The following is a 22307-nucleotide window of genomic DNA, read 5'->3' as shown; positions in this document are numbered from 1 at the left end:
ATATATTCTCCTCTATTTATTTTTGTCTTTTTTTCTTATTATATTACTAACATTAGGATCATGTCTCAAATAAATAAAATAACATTAGGATCGTGTGCGGTCAATAGGAGACATACCGTTTTTCCAAGCCAATTGAATATTATATTCTTCAATATTTCATAGACTAACCTTTTAGAGGAGTCAGCTTGGGAGTTTCTAAGCAAATTTATCAAATTGTTAAATATAACTAAAATTACCCGATAATATTACACTGGACATTTTCTTCTCACAATCATAATCAATTATATATTTAATTTAATAATAAAAACAATACAATTTGATTGAAAATAATATTTATTTCAATTAGTTTAATAAAATACTTGAATTGTGATTGTTGAAAAAAAATTAAAAAACATATTTTATTTAACATAAAATAATTATAATGCTATCACATAATGTGGTTTATTTTACAAACGGAGATGGTTAATAAAACACTCTCCGATATGTTTGTTTTCTAATATATTCTTTATTATATATCAAAATTTATTAGAAATTATAAAATCATTTAATAGTGATATTTATTACATTAAAAACAAGACTTACAAAATAATAATGTTAATAATAAAGAGTGTGCTAAAAATGTATTATATAGTGAACTGCTAGTATTTTTATTTGCAAACTTTTTCTTTTGTATAATTTATATATGTAACATGCACACTTTTTTTAATTTCGAGTTGACTTGGGTTAAAAATAAATTAGAGAGAGAGAAACAAGCATGGAATGTAATACACTGATAGTTTGCATCCTTTATTATTTTTATGCAATTATGTTATTATTATTAGTGTGAAATAAATTATTGTTTTAAGAATGAAAAAATTGAGGTTCTCCAAACATACACTAAAACGTTGTAGCATATGCAAGTTGCAACAATTAATCTTGCTTATTTGAAAAAAGGAAAAATTTAGAGGCTCAAAAAGACAAAAGTTGAGACAAAGCTCAGTGCATCAAAACCGTTGAGCACACTTCAGTTTTCATTGTTTCCATGCTTTCTTAGTTTCCTTCTATTAAACAGTGGATATACTAGTAAGTTGTTTAAGTGAAATCTCTCCTCTTAAACATGTTTCTTTTATTTAAGATTTGAATTTAATATTAAAAAAAACTGAGATTGAGATGTTACTTAAGAAAATTAAATTAAATTTAATTCTACTTAAATCTATAACTAAAATTATCTTATGCATGAATTAAAATAAACAAAAAATAATTTTTAGAGAAGTCAATATAAGAAACTTCAACAAAGTAGCTTATGTATAAATTAATATTAGTTTATGGAGATTTTTTTCTCAATTTTTTTATAAATATTTATGAAAAAATTATCCAAATATGTTTTGGGTACAAGTACTTATCCAAACATTCTTATAGGATATCAATTTGAATAAGTGATATGATTTTATAGAAAAAAAGAGAAACAAAAGATAAATTTTAGGATAAATAATTAATTTTATCCCAAAATGTGTAATTTCCTGACAAATGTGTCCCTAAAAGATGTAAATATAAAATTTAATTATCAAAAGTGTAAAAGTACAAAAAATATATTTGACCGTCAACTTTCGTCCGTCCGTCGCCATTAAAAAAGTTATCTACATGACACAAAAGACCAATTTGTCACAAAAAATATTACTTCATTTCTAATTGTCAACATAGAAACCTAATTTTTTATTGACTTTTGATATTCTCACACTTTGGGAATAGGGATATTTGTGACATTAATAATTTCAAATAAAAATTCATTGTTCACACTTGTTTACCCCTCTTTTATTTTTTTTTGCTTTCTTTCCCAAACGTTTTTTCTTTTTCTTCTTTTGGTTTCCTTCCCTAAGGTGCTTCCTTTTTGTAATGCTAGTTGTAGTTCTTGTTCTGGTGCACTTCCATTGCTTCCTTTCCCAAAGGTTGGTTGTTCTTCTTCTTCACACTTTTGAAAAAGACCTCTCACTTCTTCTTCAATAAATCTCAAAGGTTAAGATTATAGTTAATATGTATGCATATTCCTTGCAATCAAGCATTATAGGGTAATAGCCAATAAGTATTTATTGATGAGTTGTTGAAGGATCTATTCATTCCAAGCTCTCAGAGAAGCAATGTAGCAACAAAGCAGGAAGGATGATACTTATGGAAAAGAGAAATAAAGAAGAAAAAGATAGTGAAAAAAATATCAATGTTAGAAGATTACCAAGTGACCCCCTTTCTCCTTACTGCAAGATATGTCTTTCTAAAAGTTTCTACTGGTATACAGTTGGAGGAAAGTACAAAGAGCCTGTACTTCCCTAAGACATGGAGGTTTGTAAAACAAAGAAAATTAGCAAGGACATGCAACAAGTTCAAGTTGCAAAATACAAGATTTATATTTTGGTACTTACTTTGGTAATATTTATTTTGGACAATTTATATTTGACAGATAAATTATAATTCATAATCAATATTATTGATATTATTATATTTATTTTAAATTATGTTTGACAAAATATTTTTTTAAGTGATTATTGTAACATTATATATATAATGATAAACATGACGAAAATTTATCATAAAATTATATTTTATCTTTAAAAAATGAAATTATCGATATTTTTGTCCAAAATTAATAACTTATTGATATTTTGGTCTATCGGAACATAAGGACATCTAGGTAAAAAAAAATTAGTGACAATTTCCTCCAAGAAAAAAAATATTAATATTTTCGTCTAATAAAATATTACTTATATTTATGTTTAAACATAATATCTTATTGATAATTTCATCCAATCTAGACAGTATAATCATATTGACAATCAATTTTATTACCAATTTATTCTTCTATGCCACATACAACTCTTTAATAGTAATGGACGAAAGTTGACGATCAGATATATTTATCGTTCTTTTAATATTTTCGAGTACTAAACTTTATATTTACATCTTTTATAAATATATTTGTGAGTGAATTACATATTCTATTTATCCTAAATTTTAATATAGAATATCTAAACATCAACGCGTATCACTACTCAATGATAGGAAGCTGCACTATGTTTCTTGGTACACGATATTAGACGGACGAGTCCAAGAGTTGAAAGCATGGTGTTGGACCATGCATATGCTGCAAAAACTATTATAATAGTATATATTTGAACAAGGAATTCGAAAACTTCACGTCTTCACAATCACAAATTCCTTTGGTGAAGCAACTCAAGTTTAAATCCATTTGATCCAAGTTAGTCTTTGGATAAAAGATTTGTCTAAAGTAATTTGTTTTTATTATTTGTAGCTGAGCCCGTACTCCATGCATCTTTGTTTAGATTACGTGAAGAAAACAAATTGTAGTATAATAATTCATAATTGAATGCAAAAAAGAAAAGTATATCCTGCACTTTGAATATATATGGAGGTACACGACGATGATATTACTTCTTAGTTTCTGCTTCATTTTCTTATGTAGTTATGTTATATATAATAAGACTTTAATAAATAATATTTTAAAAATATTAAATAAAGAGATTTTGATATGCTCAATTAAAGATTTTTACTTTTTTAAAGAAATAGTTGTTAAATATTTTTTTTAACTGTAACAAATATGTATCCTTTTTTCTTTTTTGACAAAGCAAATATGTATCCTATATTATATGATTTCGTTAAAAAATGTTTTTTGACAAAGATTATGTAATATATTTTTAATTAGTTACGATAAGTCTAAAATATTTTGATATAGATATATTGTTTTAAAAATATTTATATACATATCAACTAACATATATTTATATAAATATCTATTTTAGTTGTTGAAAATGTAACACAACTATAAATTGATATTAAAAGATAAAAAATTAAAATTTTATTTTTGATTATATAAAAAATATGACAAATTTATTATATTGTTAGGGTTTTTAAGTGTGTCATTAAACTTACCAACTTATTATTTAAGTCTATCAATAATATGCTGAGAAATTAATTATATCAATCCCAGATGACATTCTTTTAAAAGAGTGAAATCTAAGTTGTCATGTAAGCATGAATATTAGATTAATAAAGAAAATTTATCGGTAAAATAAATTTATCATAATTTTTATATATTTAAAAATTAAATTTTAATTTTTAATGTTTTAGTCAGGAATCTAATAGCATTTAGACTTTTAATACAAAAAATGATTAATTACTCTTTTATTTATGCTCACGTGACATTATTTGTATTTTATTAAAATTATAATCATAATCATCATGACAATGAGATGATGAGGACAATCCCTTGAATCTGCACATATATTGAGAATAATTCTATTACGCAGCCTCCGAGTAATTATCTGAAAAAAACACAGCTTCGGAGTATATTCCTTGGAGTAAATAAGACGCGTATGGTTGGTTTTATAAAAGCCAACGAATGGCAGGCAACATGAAACGTTAATTGGTAGGCATATAGAGCTAATAGCGAGCGACTTTTGCAGTTTGTGAAGACATAAACAAGTAAATAATAAAGTAATAAATAGAAATCAGAAAAGCCCTAATCACTGTTTCATAGGAATGGGAGGGTGTTTTTCTGATGTGAAAGGAGGGAAGCAAGCGGTGGGAGTGGGAGGGAATGGAGCCCACAACGACGCCCTGGATTTGTTTTACAAGTCTCATCAAATGTTCACACAACTTGAGGTACTTTACTTTTCTATCGCATACCTATCATGGTCACTATCGCAGCCATTTCCTTTTTTTCGCTCACTTGACTGGGTATAATTTGAGTTTGACTTCTTCTTAAATTTGTTCTCTGCAAAAAAAATGATCAAGGAAAATTTTAGCTAAACTTTTCTTCCTTTTTATTAATTAATTTCCTTTATCCTTTGCCCTGTGAATGCGAACAAGCAATGTTCATTTTTTTTTTATTGTATATATCTTCTGATCAAACCAAACGCGGTACTAAACAGGGAAAACGGTATGGAAAAGACTTCCACATAAAGGGAAAGAACCAGAAAGAGGATTTTCAACGCAAAAGAAATAAACTCTTGTTTGCTTAGTAAAAAAAAATTACAATATAAAAAAATTTAGGTATACATTTAAAATAATAAATTAAACTTTTTGTTGATAATAATTTGTTCTAATTAATATAATTTATTTATATTCTTCAATATTGGAGAGCAAAAATTAAAGGAAAAGAAATTTTGCTTTACATTTTTTTCCCTGTGAAAATTGGTTTTTTATCCTATTTGATCAAACAAAATGTGTTATTCATTTATATTTAGATCATTAGATGTCACCCTTTTACCGTGATTGTGGATTGATACAGGTGATTAATTTGGAGTTTATGGTCAATTCTCTCCTTAGATGTAATTTTGATTTTTTTTCTTATGTTATTAGAATCTTGTTTGGTAGATAACTCTTTTGAGACAAATATTCTTTGTCACCTAGAAACTTATTTAGTAGTTTAGGTGCACAATAAAAATCAAATTCGTGGGTACTCATTTGAATTTGTGTTGAGTTTGATAGGGAAAAGCTCATTTTGATGAGAGTTTTTCTTGACTTTGAGAGGTGTGATTAGGATCAGTTTCGGTTCCACTCCCACACTCATCTCTGATTAGTTATATTTTTATAATTATTAATAATATCATAATTTACATGTAATTCTATTATTATATATAATTGTCAATTATATAATTTAACTTTCTTTTAATTATTAAAATATAGAATAATTATTTTAAAAGTTAAATAAATAATATTATAATTATAATACTAATTATAACAAAATTAAAAATTACACATTTAATTAAAATTTAATTCTTAAATATGTTTACATTATTTATTTTTTATTAAGTTATGTATATTGATTGAATTAAAATGTAGTTAATAATTTAATTTATGATTTATTTAAAGTATATGAATAAATACCTTATTTTTTAAATGTGATATGAGTTTCTCAAATCGAATAAGAATGAGATTGGATTTCATTGTTTCACCTTCTATCTTATAAACTTGAATTCAAATTCATTCCACTTTTGTGAGAATGGAAATGGGATAGGCAGATTTGTCCCCGTTGCCATCTCTAGAGTAATCATGTTTAGATAAATTTACTATATACATTGTTCTCTCTTCAATCTTCTCTATACATTTAAAAAGATGTATAAAATGATAATTAACCTTCTATGTTTGAAATCAAGTTGAGATCCAAATCATTATTGGAATAAAGCTTGTCTCTAAATTATGATTTTGAGAATTCCAACTAAAATCCAAAGACACAAGAAATTATGGGATTAGTATTTCAAGTAGATAGCCATGATAAATAGCCAAATATTGATAAAAAAAAAGGGATTCAAATTTCGCAAATTCAAGTTTCATGTCGTCAAGCTTTTAAATTTTGATAATGAGTGATTCTAAAACATAAGTTTTAGAAAAATTAATCAGCAAATGTCTTGCTACCATGAGCAAATTTGTCTATCAAAATTAATGGTTTCGAGTGTTGTTTTTATGGTTGTTTATTTAACATCATAAAGCATGTTTAGATATTTTATGAGTGTTTTCTTGTCTTCTAATTTATTTGCTGTTCATTTTTCTTTTGTTCCTTTCCAATGTACTTTTTGTTATTGTTGGAACCTGAACAAGGTGTGGACAAATGTATTTGATCTTGTAATCTTTTTCCTGCAGTTATCTCTTTCAGCATCCAACTTACTTGATCGAGACATTACATCAAAGGTATATTATAATTTATTCAAGGGTGCAAATGTTACACAAAGATTCGAAATGGTCTTTTATTTCTCGATGTTTCTTGCTTATTTTAATATCCTTAATGCTTTTTATGCCAGGGAAAGCAATCGCATTATTCGCATATATTATTTTTCATTCATCTTAGATGCCTTTTCATTCGGACTCTTAATTATTTGATCCCAATCAAGCAAATACTTTGTAGTTATTTCTTACACCGTGGAAACTAGTAAGTAAGATTTTATGAGTAGAGCCACAGTTACTCCAACAATTCATGTAAATGTCAAGAGTAACGACTTTGTTTACAAAATATTTGTTTTTGCAAACATAAAAAATATAATAATTATCTTTTTGCCGGTGGCAACATTTGTGGAAGTTTCAATATCTTCGTGGAAGTATAATTTGGTACGTGCACATTCACCAAAATTTGCCTTTGTGAGCATAATTTAGCTGTTTTTTTTTTCCTTATTCTATTTCAGAGTGATCCCATGGTTGTAGTGTATGCAAAGAAAAGAGATGGTAAAATGGAAGAAATAGGTCGCACTGAAGTCATTCTGAATTGTTTAAATCCAGAGTGGATTGAGAAAATTAGTGTTGCTTTTCACTTTGAAATTGTGCAACCACTTGAGTAAGTTATCCTTCATCTGTCTTGCGCCTATTCCAAGCTATAAATTGTGTGCTCTTTATTGCAATAATGACTTATAATTCCCTCTTACTCATTTTACTTTTCTTCCAGATTTCATGTGTATGATGTTGATACAAAATATCATAGCGTTCCCACCACGGTTTGTAAACCATAATAACTCTGCCCTCTAAAATTTTATGCTTAACTGAAGCAAGAGTTCTTTCTGCATTGTTTGCTCAATAAGGATATAACAATGATACTTTTTGAGGTTTTTTTTTTATTAAAAAAAAGCAGTTCCAACTCGTTGCTGTTTGCCAAAATTTTGGAAAAATATGTTGCTATATTTATGGTTTCCTAGTTAGAACTATGTAATGGCTTCACAAAAATCACTAAATCATAAGTAGTCAAATCACTTGGAAAGTTAGAGTTAGTTAATAATAGACAACTTTAAGTAATTGATAGCAGTCAAGGACTAGAGTTGACGACAATATACAATTAACTTAAAGCCTTCGACGTTATTATTTTTGAATTTTTTATGTTGTAATTTGTAAATCAGTTAACTATTTATTCAGTGATTTTACAAATGAAAATGTTAAAATGCCTGTCGCCATGCATGGAAATAGAAAATTATTTTTTTATATGAGATAATCTGTTTTTACAACAAGGGAACTGAATAAATTATACAAGTGATAAGAGCATATCTGCAACTCATTTAAATTTATCTTAGATAAACAAATTTATGTTATATTTATGAAAATGACTTATGATATGCCTATAGGTTATTTCCAGCTTATATCAATATATAAACTCTTTAAAATAACCTGTAAAAACAGCTTATAACTCAATAAAAAAATTATTTTATTTTTTGCATTATAAAAAAGCTTATCAAGGTGATGTGAAGTAAAATGAAACGAGACGTGAAAAGTTTAGATATGAGCTTTTGCATCCAAATTTATTTTTCGTTTTCTCTTGACTAATTAGTGAATAGTTATAACTTATGAAGTTGATATTTGAAAACTAAGAAAATATTTCATCTGCTCTTGATTGCAGACACTAAAACTGGGAGATCAAGACTTCCTTGGAATGGCCAGTTGCACGTTATCAGAGGTCAGTCTCATTGTATTCATTTGCAATGACAACCGTGCTATTTGGGTATCATATATCCATTAATTATTTAATTTCCATTTTTTATATAAAAAATCAAATTAATTCACACTTTACATGGAGAGATTGTCATCATGCCTTCAATTTGGTGGTTATTTGGTAATGGATTCTGATAAAAGTACAATTCATTTATGTGTGTACACATAGGTTGAAAATAAAGAAACAAAAAAAAGTTTAAAAGAAGAAACAGAAGGATAAAATGTTTTATAAAAGTAAACAAATTTATGAAACTCGAGATCGCTTTTGAACTAACTTGTTTTGATATAAAAAGTCTTCAAACAAAATTTGAGAAAGTTTTTTACAAAAAGCAAAGTTGAAATAATTGCATACCAAGGAAAATTGAAACTTTTGGCAGTTCAATATTAATGCCCGTCGTAAAAGAGTGAGATTTTATGTGTATAACATTACTTTTTCGGTTTTTCATGTGCTATTAATACTATTGCATTGAGAATTGAGAATTTTAGATTGTGGACACTGAGTGACGCTGGTGTGAACTGTGTGTGCGGCAGATTGTGACTAAACCAAGTAGGAGCTTATCATTAAGGCTCAAAAACAAAAGTAGGCATGATGTTTTGAGAAACCTAGGGGAAATTACTGTTCATGCTGAAGAGACCGTTGCTTCAAGGAGTGCAGTTGAGATGGTCTTACGTTGTACTCACTTGGATAACAAGGACTTTTTCTCTAAAAGTGTATGCATTCTATTCCCACATGTTGCCTATTTAAGTGCATGTTTGTTTTTTATTTGATTGGCCTTTTGGAAAAATCTCTCATATTCGTTTTTCTTGCAGGACCCTTTTCTAAGAATATCAAGAATGGTTGAGACTGGAGGTTATGTTCCTATATGCAAGACTGAAGTTATCGACGACAATTTAAATCCAAAATGGAAACCACTTTGTCTTAGTGTCCAGAAATTTGGAAATAAAGTAAGCCTGTCATCTTTGGGCTTATCATTTGATGTTACCATCATGGATTATTAATTATAATAATTCTAATTACTTTCTCAAGTAACAAGATATTTATCAAGCTTTTAAAAGTTTTAACTTCTGTGCAGGATAATCCATTATTGATCGAGTGTTTTGATTTCAATAGCAGCGGCAATCATGTACTTATTGGGTAATGATAATTCAATTACTGAAAATTGGTTAATGTTTTTGTTGGGCCTATGCTTTTCTAGTTCAAGGATGCAAAGCGTATTGATGTCAAATTTATTGCCATCAGTAAAATGCAGAAGTCAGTAGCAGACCTTGAAAAGCTGTACAAAGAGAGAACAGGCGCAAATTTTGTCATACCATCCACACGCCACAGACAAGAGAAGGTGTTTTGGTCGACCCATGCAATAGAATGACATTTTTGCTTTACACCTTTGCTTAACCTCACTTTTGGGGATTTCTTCCATGTAGGTTCTGAAGGGTCAACTGTTTGTGGATCAATATTGCGTAAAAGAGCAAATCAGTTTTATTGACTACATATCTAGTGGTTTTGAGCTGAACTTCATGGTTGCTATAGATCTCACGGGTATGTAACAATTGTTCTATTAGCAATGATGATTATTGATTTCATCTTTATGGATTGTTAAGCACTTAAAATTTGTCCAGCTTCAAATGGAAATCCTCACCATTCAGATTCGTTGCATTACATTGATGCATATGGCCGGTTAAATTCATACCAAAAGGTAACCTTGATATCTACTACTTGTCAATGAATGATATATGATTCTGAGCTTTTCAATCATTAACTTATGAAACACAATAAGGTCCTGACTAACTTCAATAGTGGGGGTGGCATTATCTGATCCATTGTTTTTGCCTAATTAACACAATATTTATTTGTAGGCTGTAATGGAGGTTGGAGAAGTTATTCAGTTTTATGATTCTGATAGGCAGTTTCCTGCTTGGGGTTTTGGAGGGAAGCTACCTGGTGGTACTGTATCCCACTGTTTTAATCTAAATGGGAATCCTGGTGCCTCTGAGGTGAGAAATTCTTCTCCTTCTTCTTTATCCCTGGGATAGCAATTGCATTGTTGGTGTTCTATCAATTTAACATTAACAATTAGTTTTGTTTTCTGTTTAGGTTGTAGGAGTTGAAGGCATAATGGATGCTTATGCCAGTGCTTTACGCAGCGTCACTCTCTCAGGACCCACTTTATTTGGTCCAGTTATCAACATGGCTGCACAAATGGCTGTCCAGTCCATCACATCACATAACAACACCAAGTATTATGTATTGCTTATCATAACGGTAAGGAGATAATGAATTGGCAATGCTTGCTTTCTTTTTTGTGTGCTAAGATTATCTATGAATAACCTATCAAATGTCCATCTTCCTTCTCATAGGATGGGGTTGTTACGGATCTTCAAGAAACAATAAATGCTGTGGTTAAAGCATCTGATCTTCCCCTGTCAATTCTTATAGTTGGAGTTGGAAATGCTGATTTCAAAAGCATGGAGGTTTAATTACTATTCATCCTTGTCCAAGTTTTTACCTTAGGTCCCATTAATTAAATTACTTGGTAGCATGAGAAAATGAATATACTCACTCCGGTTGCTTGCACTTGCAGGTGCTGGATGCTGATAATGGGCGTCGGTTAGAGAGTCCCACCGGTCGCGTGGCTACACGAGATATAGTGCAATTTATCCCTATGAGAGAAGTACAGAGTAAGTACCAATCAGTCTTTGTTCGTCTTTTCGAATCTTGTTTGGATAAAGTTATACGTGTTCTTAAGAACTTTTCTATTAGAAAAACTTTCAAAAAACATTTATAACTTTATATCTAAAAAGATTCATGTCAAACACATTATTAACACTAGCCATTTCTCTTACTTTCATTGTCTTGATTCATTTGATTCCATTTAAATAGACCGTATCATTTGTTATTTTGACAGGTGGGCAGATATCTGTTGTGCAAGCTCTTTTGGAAGAACTACCTGATCAATTTTTGTCTTTTATGCGAAGCAGGGACGTCAAGCCACTACCTTGTTCCGATTTCCCTCAAGCATCATCATCCACTGTGAAATAGATTTTACCAACAAACAAGATGTGCATGTTTATTTTCTTCTATAGTTGGTGGTCCACACAACCCGTTCAATTTCAAGGGATTTCATTTTTTAACTCGTGCACATAGGGAAGGAGGATGACTTGATGAGTGAAAGAATGTTATTTGGTCCGTGGCAGGCCAAAAAAACTCTATTAGCTAAACTAGTTTGCATCTTTTTCAATTTGCGTTTTTTTCTTGAAATGAAATGTAAATAGAAACGTGAATTGGAAGTATATAAGTGTAAAAGGGTACGCATAATGGTTTGCTTTGGTACCAATATTGCAGAGAAAATATTTTATGTTCGTTTAATTTTCTTCTTACAGTAGATCAGATCTTATCTTTAATTTTACACATAAAATCAGTAATAAATATTTTTGTAAAATTTATTATTTTATGAAAAAACTATTTATTATAAATTAGATATTTAAATAATTGTGCTGGTCCTTCTTTGTTATATTTCTGAATCCGAGTCCCAGAAGAAAATAACAATTTTGGTTACGTCACCCACATTGCATCAACTAAGAGCATCATCATGCATGCGTTCTGTTTGGTGGAATACTTTGATATATGGGTGTTAGCATGCAAACCCGAAGCAAACCCTTTTTCTGCTGCAAACTTATTGAATATTATATTCTTCTACATTCCGTAGACTAACCTCTTTTGAGAGTCAGTCAGCTTGGGAATTTCGTACCAAGTTTATCACGTTACATATCAATAATATATAAGTTTTTTTTTTAAGAATTATTAAATAAGAAGTTGAAACTCATAAAAAATCATGATTTTTTTTTTAAAATCGGTTAATGATAAAGAGTGATCCAAAAGAATGCGTTAGAATATATTATCAGTATTTTTATATAATATTATTGCTATGTGTAATAACATAAACACTTAATTTTATTTAAATTGTCATTTGTTTTATTTTTTAGTTAAGATAGGTAAAAAATAAAATTAGAGAGTTGATTTATGTTATTTTATTTCCCAGTTTGCAGGTTCACTTGTTGCACCCACTGCAACGTCTATATTAGTAGAGATTATAAGGCAATTAGAAGTCAACAATGGTTGGTAATGCTGATAAGAATAAAACTCGTATCTTCCAAATTCCAATCACGTGAGTTTCAAATTTCGTTACGAAGTTAGGAACTTTATTCGAGTTGTGTAAGTTTTATTTTTCCTGTGTAATACACGAGTTATTACTAGCTACCTTCGGTCGTTCTTGAGTATATATAAATACAATATGTGTTTTTTTTTTTTTTTGTTTTGGTGATGCTCTAATATTATAGTTTTTATAAGGTTCAATCTATTAATTTAAAATTTTTTTTCTTTGAAAAAGATACTATTCACTAAAATCAGTTATAGAAATAATATAATAGTGACATAAACATAATATCAGTTAATGTTTTTAAAAAACTATTAATGAGAAATTCCATTAATTATGTAAAAGTGAGAGATACCATTAATGTTTTATTCATGATGATAGTTTTGAAAAGAGAAATATTAATCAATGTTATATAGTAGTATTTTTGTAAGTATTTTTTGAGAGTAATATATAAATATATTTGTAAATATTTTTTGTGTTTTGAAGTTTGTTCCGACTCCAGTGAGTTTTTATATTTTTATTAAGTAAAATTTTCAATTGAGATAATTCATTTGTCTGAAGTTTAATTCAATTATACTTTTAAAATAAAAAAAAAATTAGGCAATTGAACTTAAAACAAAAATGAAAATGAGAAAGGAATGAAAATTCATGAAAATATGAAAACAACAAAGACTATTAATTATACTTTGTGCTTTCTTGAGCCAAAAATCCCACCACAATCCTTTCACAAAAATGAGCCTCACAGAAGCAACCATAACTCATTTAAACCACCATGGACCACACCAAACTCCTTCCATGAAATCAAATCACCCATGGGCAACCTTAAACTTCTGCCTCTAGCTCCACAGATCAATTACTGGTTCTCTGCAACATCCCCGTGCTTAACTGTTGTTAGTTGTTGCTTTAATTTTTTATTCATAAGAATTAAAAGAAGTGTGTAATACTCAACCAACTTAAGGGTTCGGTTGCTTTCCTTTATTTACACCTCTTGTAACAAAAAAAAATCTACATCATTAATTTTAATATAATTAAATATATTGGTTCTATCACTTGACAGGTAAGCTATATATACATAGATGTTGAATAAGTATCATGAATAAAGTCATAATTCAGACCTGCCCATTGGAAGTGGTGTAGCAAAAACCCAACCTTTTCAATTCAATTTCAGGTGTTATTTCTCGTGTTCAACTACCCTTGTTAACACGTCAGGGAGAGCTTGAGTCCTCTTTAAATAGAGTAAATTATATTGATATTTCTGAAAATTCGTCAAATTTGTCTGGACACTTGTCATTTTTCTTTTACCTTTACAGTAACTCTTTTAATTATTTGAGATATATTATACTCTTTAAATAGAGATGAATATGCTTTAAATATTTCATTAAAAAATAAAAAATGTTATATCTTCTTATAAAACTTCCTCCAAATCTTTTTAATATTCTAAAAAACGTATATAAAACATTGAATATTTACTATATAAAATAAGTCGGAAGACTATTTAAAAGATGAGAAAGATGCATAAGATTTGAAGTTATTGAAAATAAATACTCTCAGGGAATCTCTACCTGCTTCTACATGGAAATCACAGCAGAAATGAGCAAGACATTCCTCATGTTTTGACAGCTCTTCAGCCTTTATTTCCGAAAAAAAGATAGAACAGTATAATTGAATATTTGTTAATTTTTAAATTATGCTGGGGTGACATTGGAACCACAAGATAATGACATGCTACAAATACAAAATCTCTTGATTGTTCCGCGAGTATATTTAAATATTTGTTGATTAACATTGAAATGATCAATATATAAAAGGTAACAGGAACCAAAAATCAGCATACGCGTTTACGTTATGAGTTATAAAAGGTAAGGAAGAAGGCCAACTCAACACCATGCTCTGTATAGCCAAAAAAAACAAATAGAAATTTAGAAACCAAAAAAACCCTAATCTAATCGTTCACTCGCTCGCTCACTGTTTCATTGGCGATATAGAAATTAGGAACAGATCGATTAGCAGAAAAAGAGAGAATGGGAACGTGTTTTTCAGACATGAAAGGAGGGAAGCAAGCGGTGGGAGGGAACATCAATGCAGGCACTGCCACGAACAACAATGGAGGCCAAAACGACGCCGTCGATCTCTTTTACAAGACGCAAGGGTTTCAACAATTGTTCACACAAGTTGAGGTACTTTTCTTTCTTAACCGCTTAATCCCTAATTAATGTCATCATCACACAATGCGTCCACTCAACCTATTCATTATCATCACAATGAGTTTGTTTTCTGAAAAAGTTGAGCTATACTTTTCTTGTTGTTGTGCTTTATACGCTTTTTCTTCCGAGCACATGAGGTCGATTGTATACTTTCTTCCCGTCCGGTGTTATCATGTTGGATTAGGTGAAGGATCAATCCAATGATTCATCATGTAATTTGAATCATTCTATCTATATTTTTAATAACATGTAAATTTAAATTTTAATAAAATGCAACATATTTAAAAATATAGTTAGGAATTTGTTTAAAATTTTAAGCATCTAACATATTTTTTAAGAATTTGAGATATATAAACCATCTTAAGTTATAATTTAAAATATATATTATTATTCTACGATAACAAATATAACATATAAATTAGTTAAAGAATAATTAAAAATGATAACAAGTTTATTATCTTAAATTTTAAGATGTAATAATATTTTTGATAAAAAATATAAACAAATCTATAAATAATAGAAGATATAAATTAATTTTTTTATATGAGTGATATAAAATAATTAAAAAAGATATGATCGGTCAAATCAACCAGGCCTTCAATTTTAAATCGAATGTGTTGAGTCGGATCAGGTCGTGTGAAACATGTTCAGTTCTCATACCAGTGAATCAATCCGATAGTTCTTCCCAGACGAGTTTAATAACTATAATCCGGTCAAACAAAATGCCGTAAATAGGGGAAACATTTTAATATAAAAAATTAAGGAATTGAAGGAGAGAGCCAAAGAATTTGTCAAGAGACTTTTTTTTAATATTATTATATTATATGTTAAAAATACTGATTTTATATTAATTATGAATAAACAATATGTGCAGATTAACAAAATTTTATTATCATATATTATATATAAAAAACTATTGATTTTATATTAATTATTTTAAAAATTATATCATAAATTTTTTCTAATAAATTGAGTAAATTAAACTAAAAAAATTATTAAGTTAAGTTAATCCATAGATTGTGTGTAAAGAAATTTTGCTCTACGCATTTTCTAAAACAAATATTTTATCCTATATCTTTCAGTCAAATAAAAGGTTTATAAGTATTATTTTTCTTTCCTTTTCCATCCCAACTAAACACTGTTAAATTTATTGTGTGTTTGAAAGCAAAATCAAGATAAAATTCTCAATACAATGTAAAATCACATTTGTGAGTTCCCTCCTCGGTCTCCCCAACGCCAAACAAAAAAAAAGATGATGTTAAATTCGGATATCATTTAGTGGTAGAAATCAATGTTGTTAATTAATTTGCCAGATAAACTTTTGTGAAGATAATATATTTTATAAGACAGCTAGCTGTTTATTGGAAAACCATATATATAGAAGTTTATGTTTTTTTTTTACAGGAAGAAGTTTATGTTCAGGTATGTGATAAACTGCCAAATATTGATTAAACAAAGGGTATTTAGAATTTCGCAAATTCAAGTTTCATGCTGTCAAGCTTTTATTTTTGATAATTGGATTCTAAAACATAAGTTCTAGAAAAGCTAACCAGCAAATGTCTTGCTACCCTGAGTAAATCCGCCCACCAAAATGAATGTTTTCGAGTATTATTTTTACGATTTTTTTTAATATCATAAAGCATCCTTAGGTTTTTTACGAGTATTTGTTTGTTTTCTATTTTTTTCTGTTCATTTTTGTTTTTTTGTTTATTCAAATGTACTATTTGTTATTTTTGGAACCTGGACATTTGGTGGACAAATGTTTATGGTCTTCTATTTTTTTGATGCAGTTATCTCTTTCAGCATCTAACTTACTTGATCGGGACATTGCATCAAAGGTACATTTTCTTTTAGATAAGGGTGCAAATGTTATACAAAGATTTGAAATGATTCTCATTTTCTTTTATTTCCCGATATTTCATGATTATTTACGTGTGACCGTTATTTTTCTCCCTGAAATGCCTTTGAATTTGCTTTAATATCCTTACAGCTGTTTATGCTAGGCAAATCAATCACAATTTGAAAATAAACTTTTAATTATAAATTTTCTCAATCAACTTTTATTATTCTAAGCATTTTACCACCCAAGTTTTATTTTTTGCAAATTTTATCACTTTAATTTTTAATTTTTACTTATTTCATGGCTGACATGTAAAAAAAAAAATAGTTAAAAGACAACATAAGGATCATTTTGTTATCATCAAGATGATGATAAAACACATAAAAATATATAAAAAATTGAATGATAAATTTTTCAAAATATTAAATGTTAGATGATAAAATTTTGTCAAAAAAAAACTTGTGCCAATAAAATCTGTATAAAAGTTGAATGATAAAATTTGTCAAAATAAAATTAGAGTAATAAAATTCACAAAATAATTAAAATTTAAAGGTAAAATTTACAATTAAGCCTTCAAAATATTTTGTATAAATAAAGTTTCTTAAATGTTAGTAGTACTATTTTTCAATAAGTACATAGCATGTATTATTTTTCATTCACACTCTTAATCTAGTGATGCTAATCATGCAAATGCTTTTGTTATTATTTTTAAGACTTTAGAAACTAGTATGTAAAATTTTATTAGCAGTCACAGTAAATATCAAGATTAACGACTTTATTTACAAAATATTTGTTTTTTGTAAACATAAAAATACAATAATTATCTTTTATGAGAAAGTTTCAAATATCTTCGTGGAAGTATAATTTGGTACTTGCACGTTGATCAAAATAGGCCTTTGTGAGCATAATTTAACTGATTTTTTTATTTCAGAGTGATCCCATGGTGGTAGTTTATGCAAAGAAAAGAGATGGTAAATTGGAAGAATTAGGTCGCACTGAAGTCATTCTGAATTGTTTGAATCCAGAGTGGATAGAGAAAATTAGTGTTGCATTTCACTTTGAAATTGTGCAACCACTTGAGTAAGTTATCCTTCATCTGTCTTGCGCCTATTCCAAGCTATAAATTGTGTGCTCTGTATTGCAATAAGGACTTATAATTCCCTCTAACTCATTTTACTTTTCTTCCAGATTTCATGTATATGATGTTGATACAAAATATCACAGCGTTCCCACCACGGTTTGTAAACCATAATAACTCTGCCCTCTAAAAGAACCCTGCATTGTTTTCTCAGTAAGGATTTTACAGTGATACTTTTCGATTGAGTTAAAGCAGTGCCAACTCGTAGCTTGCTAAATTTTTCTAAAGAAACATATTTTAACATATATATGTAATGGCGTCACAAAAATCACTATAATATAGTGTTTGGTCAGAGGGGAGGGAAAGGGAGGATTTTTTTGGTTCAATTTTTAAGAGAAGTGGGAAGACGAATGAAATTTTTGCTCTTCTCCGATATTAGAGGATTTGGCGGAGAGGGAAAGATGATTTAAATATTTTAACTCTAATAATTAAAATATTCTTATTTACGTTTTAAAATTAAAAATTATAAAGATACAAAAAGTAAATTAATCTTTAAAACTCTTCTCTTCTCATTGTAAATCAAACAAAACATTAATTATTTTTCCTGTTGTCCTCTCAATTAAACATGATGTCTAATCAAAATCCCTCCCCTCATTTTGAACTATACATTCCCTAAATCATACACTGGACAAGAGATTAAGAGTAAGTAGTTAAATCCTTAAAATTAGTTAATAATAGACAACTTAAAGTATTTGACTACAGACAAGGACTTTTGTTGACAATATACAACTTAAAGCCTTCGGTGTTATTATTCTTTAATTTTTATGTAGTAAGTTGTAAATCATTTCACTACTTTATTCAGTGATTTTACAATTGAAAAGATTAATATCCTTGTCATCATGCCAATTGCAAACAGCAATCTATTTCCATAGGAAAATTTACCTTTTTCCAACCAGGGGACAAATTATTTAATTTATTAGAATCTACTTACAATTTATTTAATCTTATCTTATGATATAAACATTTGTTGAAGTATTAGAAAGAATTTTTGTATAATATGTTCATAAGATTTTTTTAAACTTATTTCAATGAATTATTTAAAATAACTTGTAAAAACAGCTTATATCTTATTTGATTTTTTTTATTATTATAGAATCAATTTATACATAAATGTTTATATATGAAATATTTATTTAATAAACTCTTAATTTAAATTATTTACCTGAACGGACTTTAGGTTAGATTTGAAAATAAATCCTTTTGAGAGCTCTCTTCAATTTTATATCAACTTGTGTTATTAATGACCTTAATTTATGGTAGATTTCTATAATTAACATTCATTTTGCATTGTAATAGTATTTTACGAATTTATTATTCTTGCTTTCTCTTGCCAAATATATTAGGGAATGGTAATGACGACTTATGAAGTTTATATTTGAAAACCAAGAAATTTTTTCGTCTCTTGTTCCTGCAGACGCTAAAACTGGGAGATCAAGAATTCCTTGGAATGACCAGTTGCACTTTATCAGAGGTCAGTATCATTGTATTCAGATCATTTTCATTGTGCTGCTTATTAATACTGTTGGATTGAGAATTGAGATTGTGGCCACTGAGTGACGCTGGTGTGAACTGTGTGTGCGTCAGATTGCGACTAAACCAAGTAAAAGCTTATCGTTAAGGCTCCAAAACAAAAGCGGGCATGGTGGTTTAATAAGAAACCTAGGGGAAATTACTGTTCATGCTGAAGAGACTGTTGCTTCAAAGAGTGCAGTTGAGATGGTCTTGCGTTGTTCTCACTTGGATAACAAGGATGTCTTTTCTAAAAGTGTACGTATTCTATATCCCATATTAATGTCCCCTATTTAATTAAATACATTTTTTTTTGTTTGTCATTCGAAAAATCTCTCATATATGTTTTTCTTGTAGGACCCTTTTCTAAGAATATCAAGAATGGTTGAGAGTGGAGGTTATATTCCTATATGCAAGACTGAAGTTATCGACGACAATTTAAATCCAAAATGGAAATCAGTTTGTCTTGGTGCCCACAAGTTTGGAAGTAAAGTAAGCCTACCATCTTTGGGCTTAACATTTAATGCTACAAGATAGTATTTATCTAGCTTTGAATATTTTTAACTTCTCTGCAGGATAATCCATTAGTGATCGAGTGTTTTGATTTCAATAGCAGCGGCGATCATGTACTTATTGGGTAATAATGCAATTATTAGAAACTGGCTTATATTTTTGTTGGGCATGGATGCAAAATACATTGATATCAAAATTCATTGCAATCAGTAAAGTGCAGAAGTCAGTAGCAGACCTAGAAAAACTATACAGAGAAAGAACAGGCGTAAATTTTGTCATACCATCCACACGCCACAGACAGGAGAAGGTGTTGGTTACCTACGCAATAGAATTACATTTTTGCTCTACTCCTTTGCTTAACCTCACTTTGTGGAATTTCTTCCATGTAGGTTCTGAAGGGTCAACTATTTGTGGATCAATATTGCGAAAAGGAACAATTCAGTTTTATTGACTACATATCTAGTGGTTTTGAACTGAACTTCATGGTTGCTGTAGATTTCACTGGTAAGTAACAATTGTTCTTCTATTAGCAACGGTGATTATGAATTTCATCTTTCTTGTTTGTTAACCTCTTCAAAAAATTTCCAGCTTCAAATGGAAATCCTCAGCATTCAGATTCTTTGCATTATATTGATGCATATGGTCGGTTAAATTCATACCAAAAGGTAAGCTTGATATCTACTTCTTGTCAATGAATGATTCTGCCGAGCAAAAAAAAAAATGAATGATTCTGAACTTTTCAATCATTAACATGTGAAATGCTATAGATCGATCACGCCAAAAGTTTTTTACAGTTTATGATCCAGTATTATGTTTGATATTTGTATAAAATCAAGATGATGTATCCTTTTACTTCATTATGTTACTGACTAAATTCAATAACGGGGTGGCATTGTCTGATCCATTGTTTTGCCTAACCAACACAGTATTTATCTGTAGGCTATAATGGAGGTTGGAGAAGTTATTCAGTTTTATGATTCTGATAGGCAGTTTCCTGCTTGGGGATTTGGAGGAAAGATACCTGGTGGTACTGTATCCCACTGTTTTAATCTAAATGGGAATCCAGGTGCATCTGAGGTAAGAAATTCGTCAATTGTATTGTTGGTGTTCTATCAATTTAACATTAACAGTTAGTTTTCTTTCATGTTTAGGTTGTAGGAGTTGAAGGCATAATGGATGCTTATGTCAGTGCTTTAAGCAGTGTCACTCTCTCAGGACCCACTTTATTTGGCCCAGTTATCAACATGGCTGCACAAACGGCTGCACAGTCCCTTACATCAGTTAACAGCACTAAGTATTATGTGTTGCTTATCATAACGGTAAGAAGATAATGAATTGGCGATACTGTTTTTGTTGGAATGATTATGAACAGAATAAACAATCCAATGGTTCATTTTCTCATAGGATGGAGTTGTTACGGATCTTCAAGAAACAATAAATGCTCTGGTTAAAGCATCTGACCTTCCCCTGTCGATTCTTATAGTTGGAGTGGGAAGTGCTGATTTCACGAGCATGGAGGTCCTACTAATCCTTGTCCAAGTTTTTTTCCTTAGGCCCCATTAATTATTTAGTATCATGAAAATGCTTTGTTGTTAGGGAGAATGAATATATATACTTGTGGATTGCAGGTGCTGGATGCTGATAATGGGCGTCAGTTGGAGAGTTCTACTGGTCGTGTAGCTACAAGAGATATGGTACAATTTGTCCCTATGAGAGAAGTACAAAGTAAGTACCAGTTGCTATTCAAGTTAACTTGTTTGTCTTTCAATTCGTTAGCCTTATCTGGCCCCTCAAATTTTTGTACTCATTTCATTTCATTCCATTTGAAGTTAAACGCACCCTCCTGTGTTTTTGACAGGTGGGCAGATATCCGTTGTGCAAGTTCTTTTGGAAGAACTACCTGATCAGTTTTTGTCTTTTATGCGAAGTAGGGGCATTAGCCCATTGCCTTCCCATTTCCCAAAAGCATCCACTTCCACCATGCAATAGATTTTCAAACTCGGGCACGTCAGGAAGAAGGATTAGTGAAGATGTTGTTTGGTTCGTAGCAGGCAATCAATGACCAAAATAATTATCTGCTAAAGAAGTTGGCATGGTTTCATATTTGCTTTTCTTGTTGATATGAATTGTAAATAGAAGCATGATGAATCTCGGACGTATATTAGTGTGAAGGGTATATTGCTTTGCTTGGGGATAAAATTGCAAAGAAAATATATCTTGGGTGATATACTCCTGGTTCCTCTCCCGTACATTTGGATATTTCATAGATAACATGGTTTTGTTAACTTTACGAAATTGTCAAATATTCCATCACCGATGAATTTAGACTATTATCAATCACCTTCTAGCATGGGCATTTGCTGCACACAACATAAGAGTTTTGATTTCTTCATTATTTTGGTTTATCACATTGTTTACAACTACCTGGCATCGCACTCATCCCTTACCGTTGCTGTATGGCATTTGTTTCATATTTGGAATCTCACATTTCTTCTAGA

General features: G+C 29.5%; 2 protein-coding genes across 3 annotated transcripts; both read left to right on the top strand.

Moving 5' to 3' along the window:
* The first annotated feature begins 4299 nt into the window (after nucleotides 1-4299).
* Nucleotides 4300-11853, top strand: LOC100788074 (protein BONZAI 3). Its single transcript, XM_003520776.5, has 16 exons — nucleotides 4300-4650; nucleotides 6631-6678; nucleotides 7167-7315; nucleotides 7424-7472; nucleotides 8363-8419; nucleotides 8986-9165; nucleotides 9265-9399; nucleotides 9528-9589; nucleotides 9695-9791; nucleotides 9877-9991; nucleotides 10072-10148; nucleotides 10309-10446; nucleotides 10547-10714; nucleotides 10810-10923; nucleotides 11034-11130; nucleotides 11358-11853. Exons 1-16 carry the CDS (start codon nucleotides 4528-4530, stop codon nucleotides 11489-11491), a joined length of 1743 nt encoding a protein of 580 aa, XP_003520824.1. The 5' UTR covers nucleotides 4300-4527; the 3' UTR covers nucleotides 11492-11853.
* A 2482-nt stretch (nucleotides 11854-14335) lies between these two features.
* LOC100782229 (protein BONZAI 3) lies at nucleotides 14336-22146 on the top strand. 2 transcript variants are annotated; one of them, XM_003521678.5, is made up of 16 exons: nucleotides 14337-14782; nucleotides 16600-16647; nucleotides 17581-17729; nucleotides 17838-17886; nucleotides 19202-19258; nucleotides 19372-19554; nucleotides 19654-19788; nucleotides 19872-19933; nucleotides 20020-20116; nucleotides 20199-20313; nucleotides 20398-20474; nucleotides 20749-20886; nucleotides 20961-21128; nucleotides 21214-21327; nucleotides 21438-21534; nucleotides 21668-22146. In XM_003521678.5, the coding sequence occupies exons 1-16, from the start codon at nucleotides 14627-14629 to the stop codon at nucleotides 21796-21798; spliced, it is 1776 nt and encodes a 591-aa protein (XP_003521726.1). In that variant the 5' UTR covers nucleotides 14337-14626; the 3' UTR covers nucleotides 21799-22146. The 2 variants fall into 2 exon arrangements, with proteins under 2 accessions (XP_006577264.1, XP_003521726.1); XM_006577201.4 differs by lacking the exon at nucleotides 16600-16647 and having other exon boundaries at nucleotides 14336-14782.
* The last annotated feature ends 161 nt before the right edge of the window (nucleotides 22147-22307 follow it).

Source organism: Glycine max, chromosome 3 (assembly GCF_000004515.6).
Source record: "Glycine max cultivar Williams 82 chromosome 3, Glycine_max_v4.0, whole genome shotgun sequence".
Lineage (NCBI taxonomy): Eukaryota > Viridiplantae > Streptophyta > Magnoliopsida > Fabales > Fabaceae > Glycine > Glycine max.
Note: the sequence above shows the minus strand (reverse complement) of the source record. Positions and strands in the feature narration are given on the sequence as shown.

Bases quoted from the DNA above. Each gene is read 5' to 3' on its own strand.
- LOC100788074 (XM_003520776.5), top strand. From the start codon at position 4,528: ATGGGAGGGTGTTTTTCTGATGTGAAAGGAGGGAAGCAAGCGGTGGGA. The intron at 9,400-9,527 runs GTAAGCCTGTCA...ACTTCTGTGCAG, and splicing joins TCCAGAAATTTGGAAATAAA to GATAATCCATTATTGATCGA. The intron at 10,149-10,308 runs GTAACCTTGATA...ATTTATTTGTAG, and splicing joins GGTTAAATTCATACCAAAAG to GCTGTAATGGAGGTTGGAGA.
- LOC100782229 (XM_003521678.5), top strand. From the start codon at position 14,627: ATGGGAACGTGTTTTTCAGACATGAAAGGAGGGAAGCAAGCGGTGGGA. The intron at 14,783-16,599 runs GTACTTTTCTTT...TTTTTGATGCAG, and splicing joins AATTGTTCACACAAGTTGAG to TTATCTCTTTCAGCATCTAA. The intron at 19,934-20,019 runs GTAATAATGCAA...CATTGCAATCAG, and splicing joins GGCGATCATGTACTTATTGG to TAAAGTGCAGAAGTCAGTAG.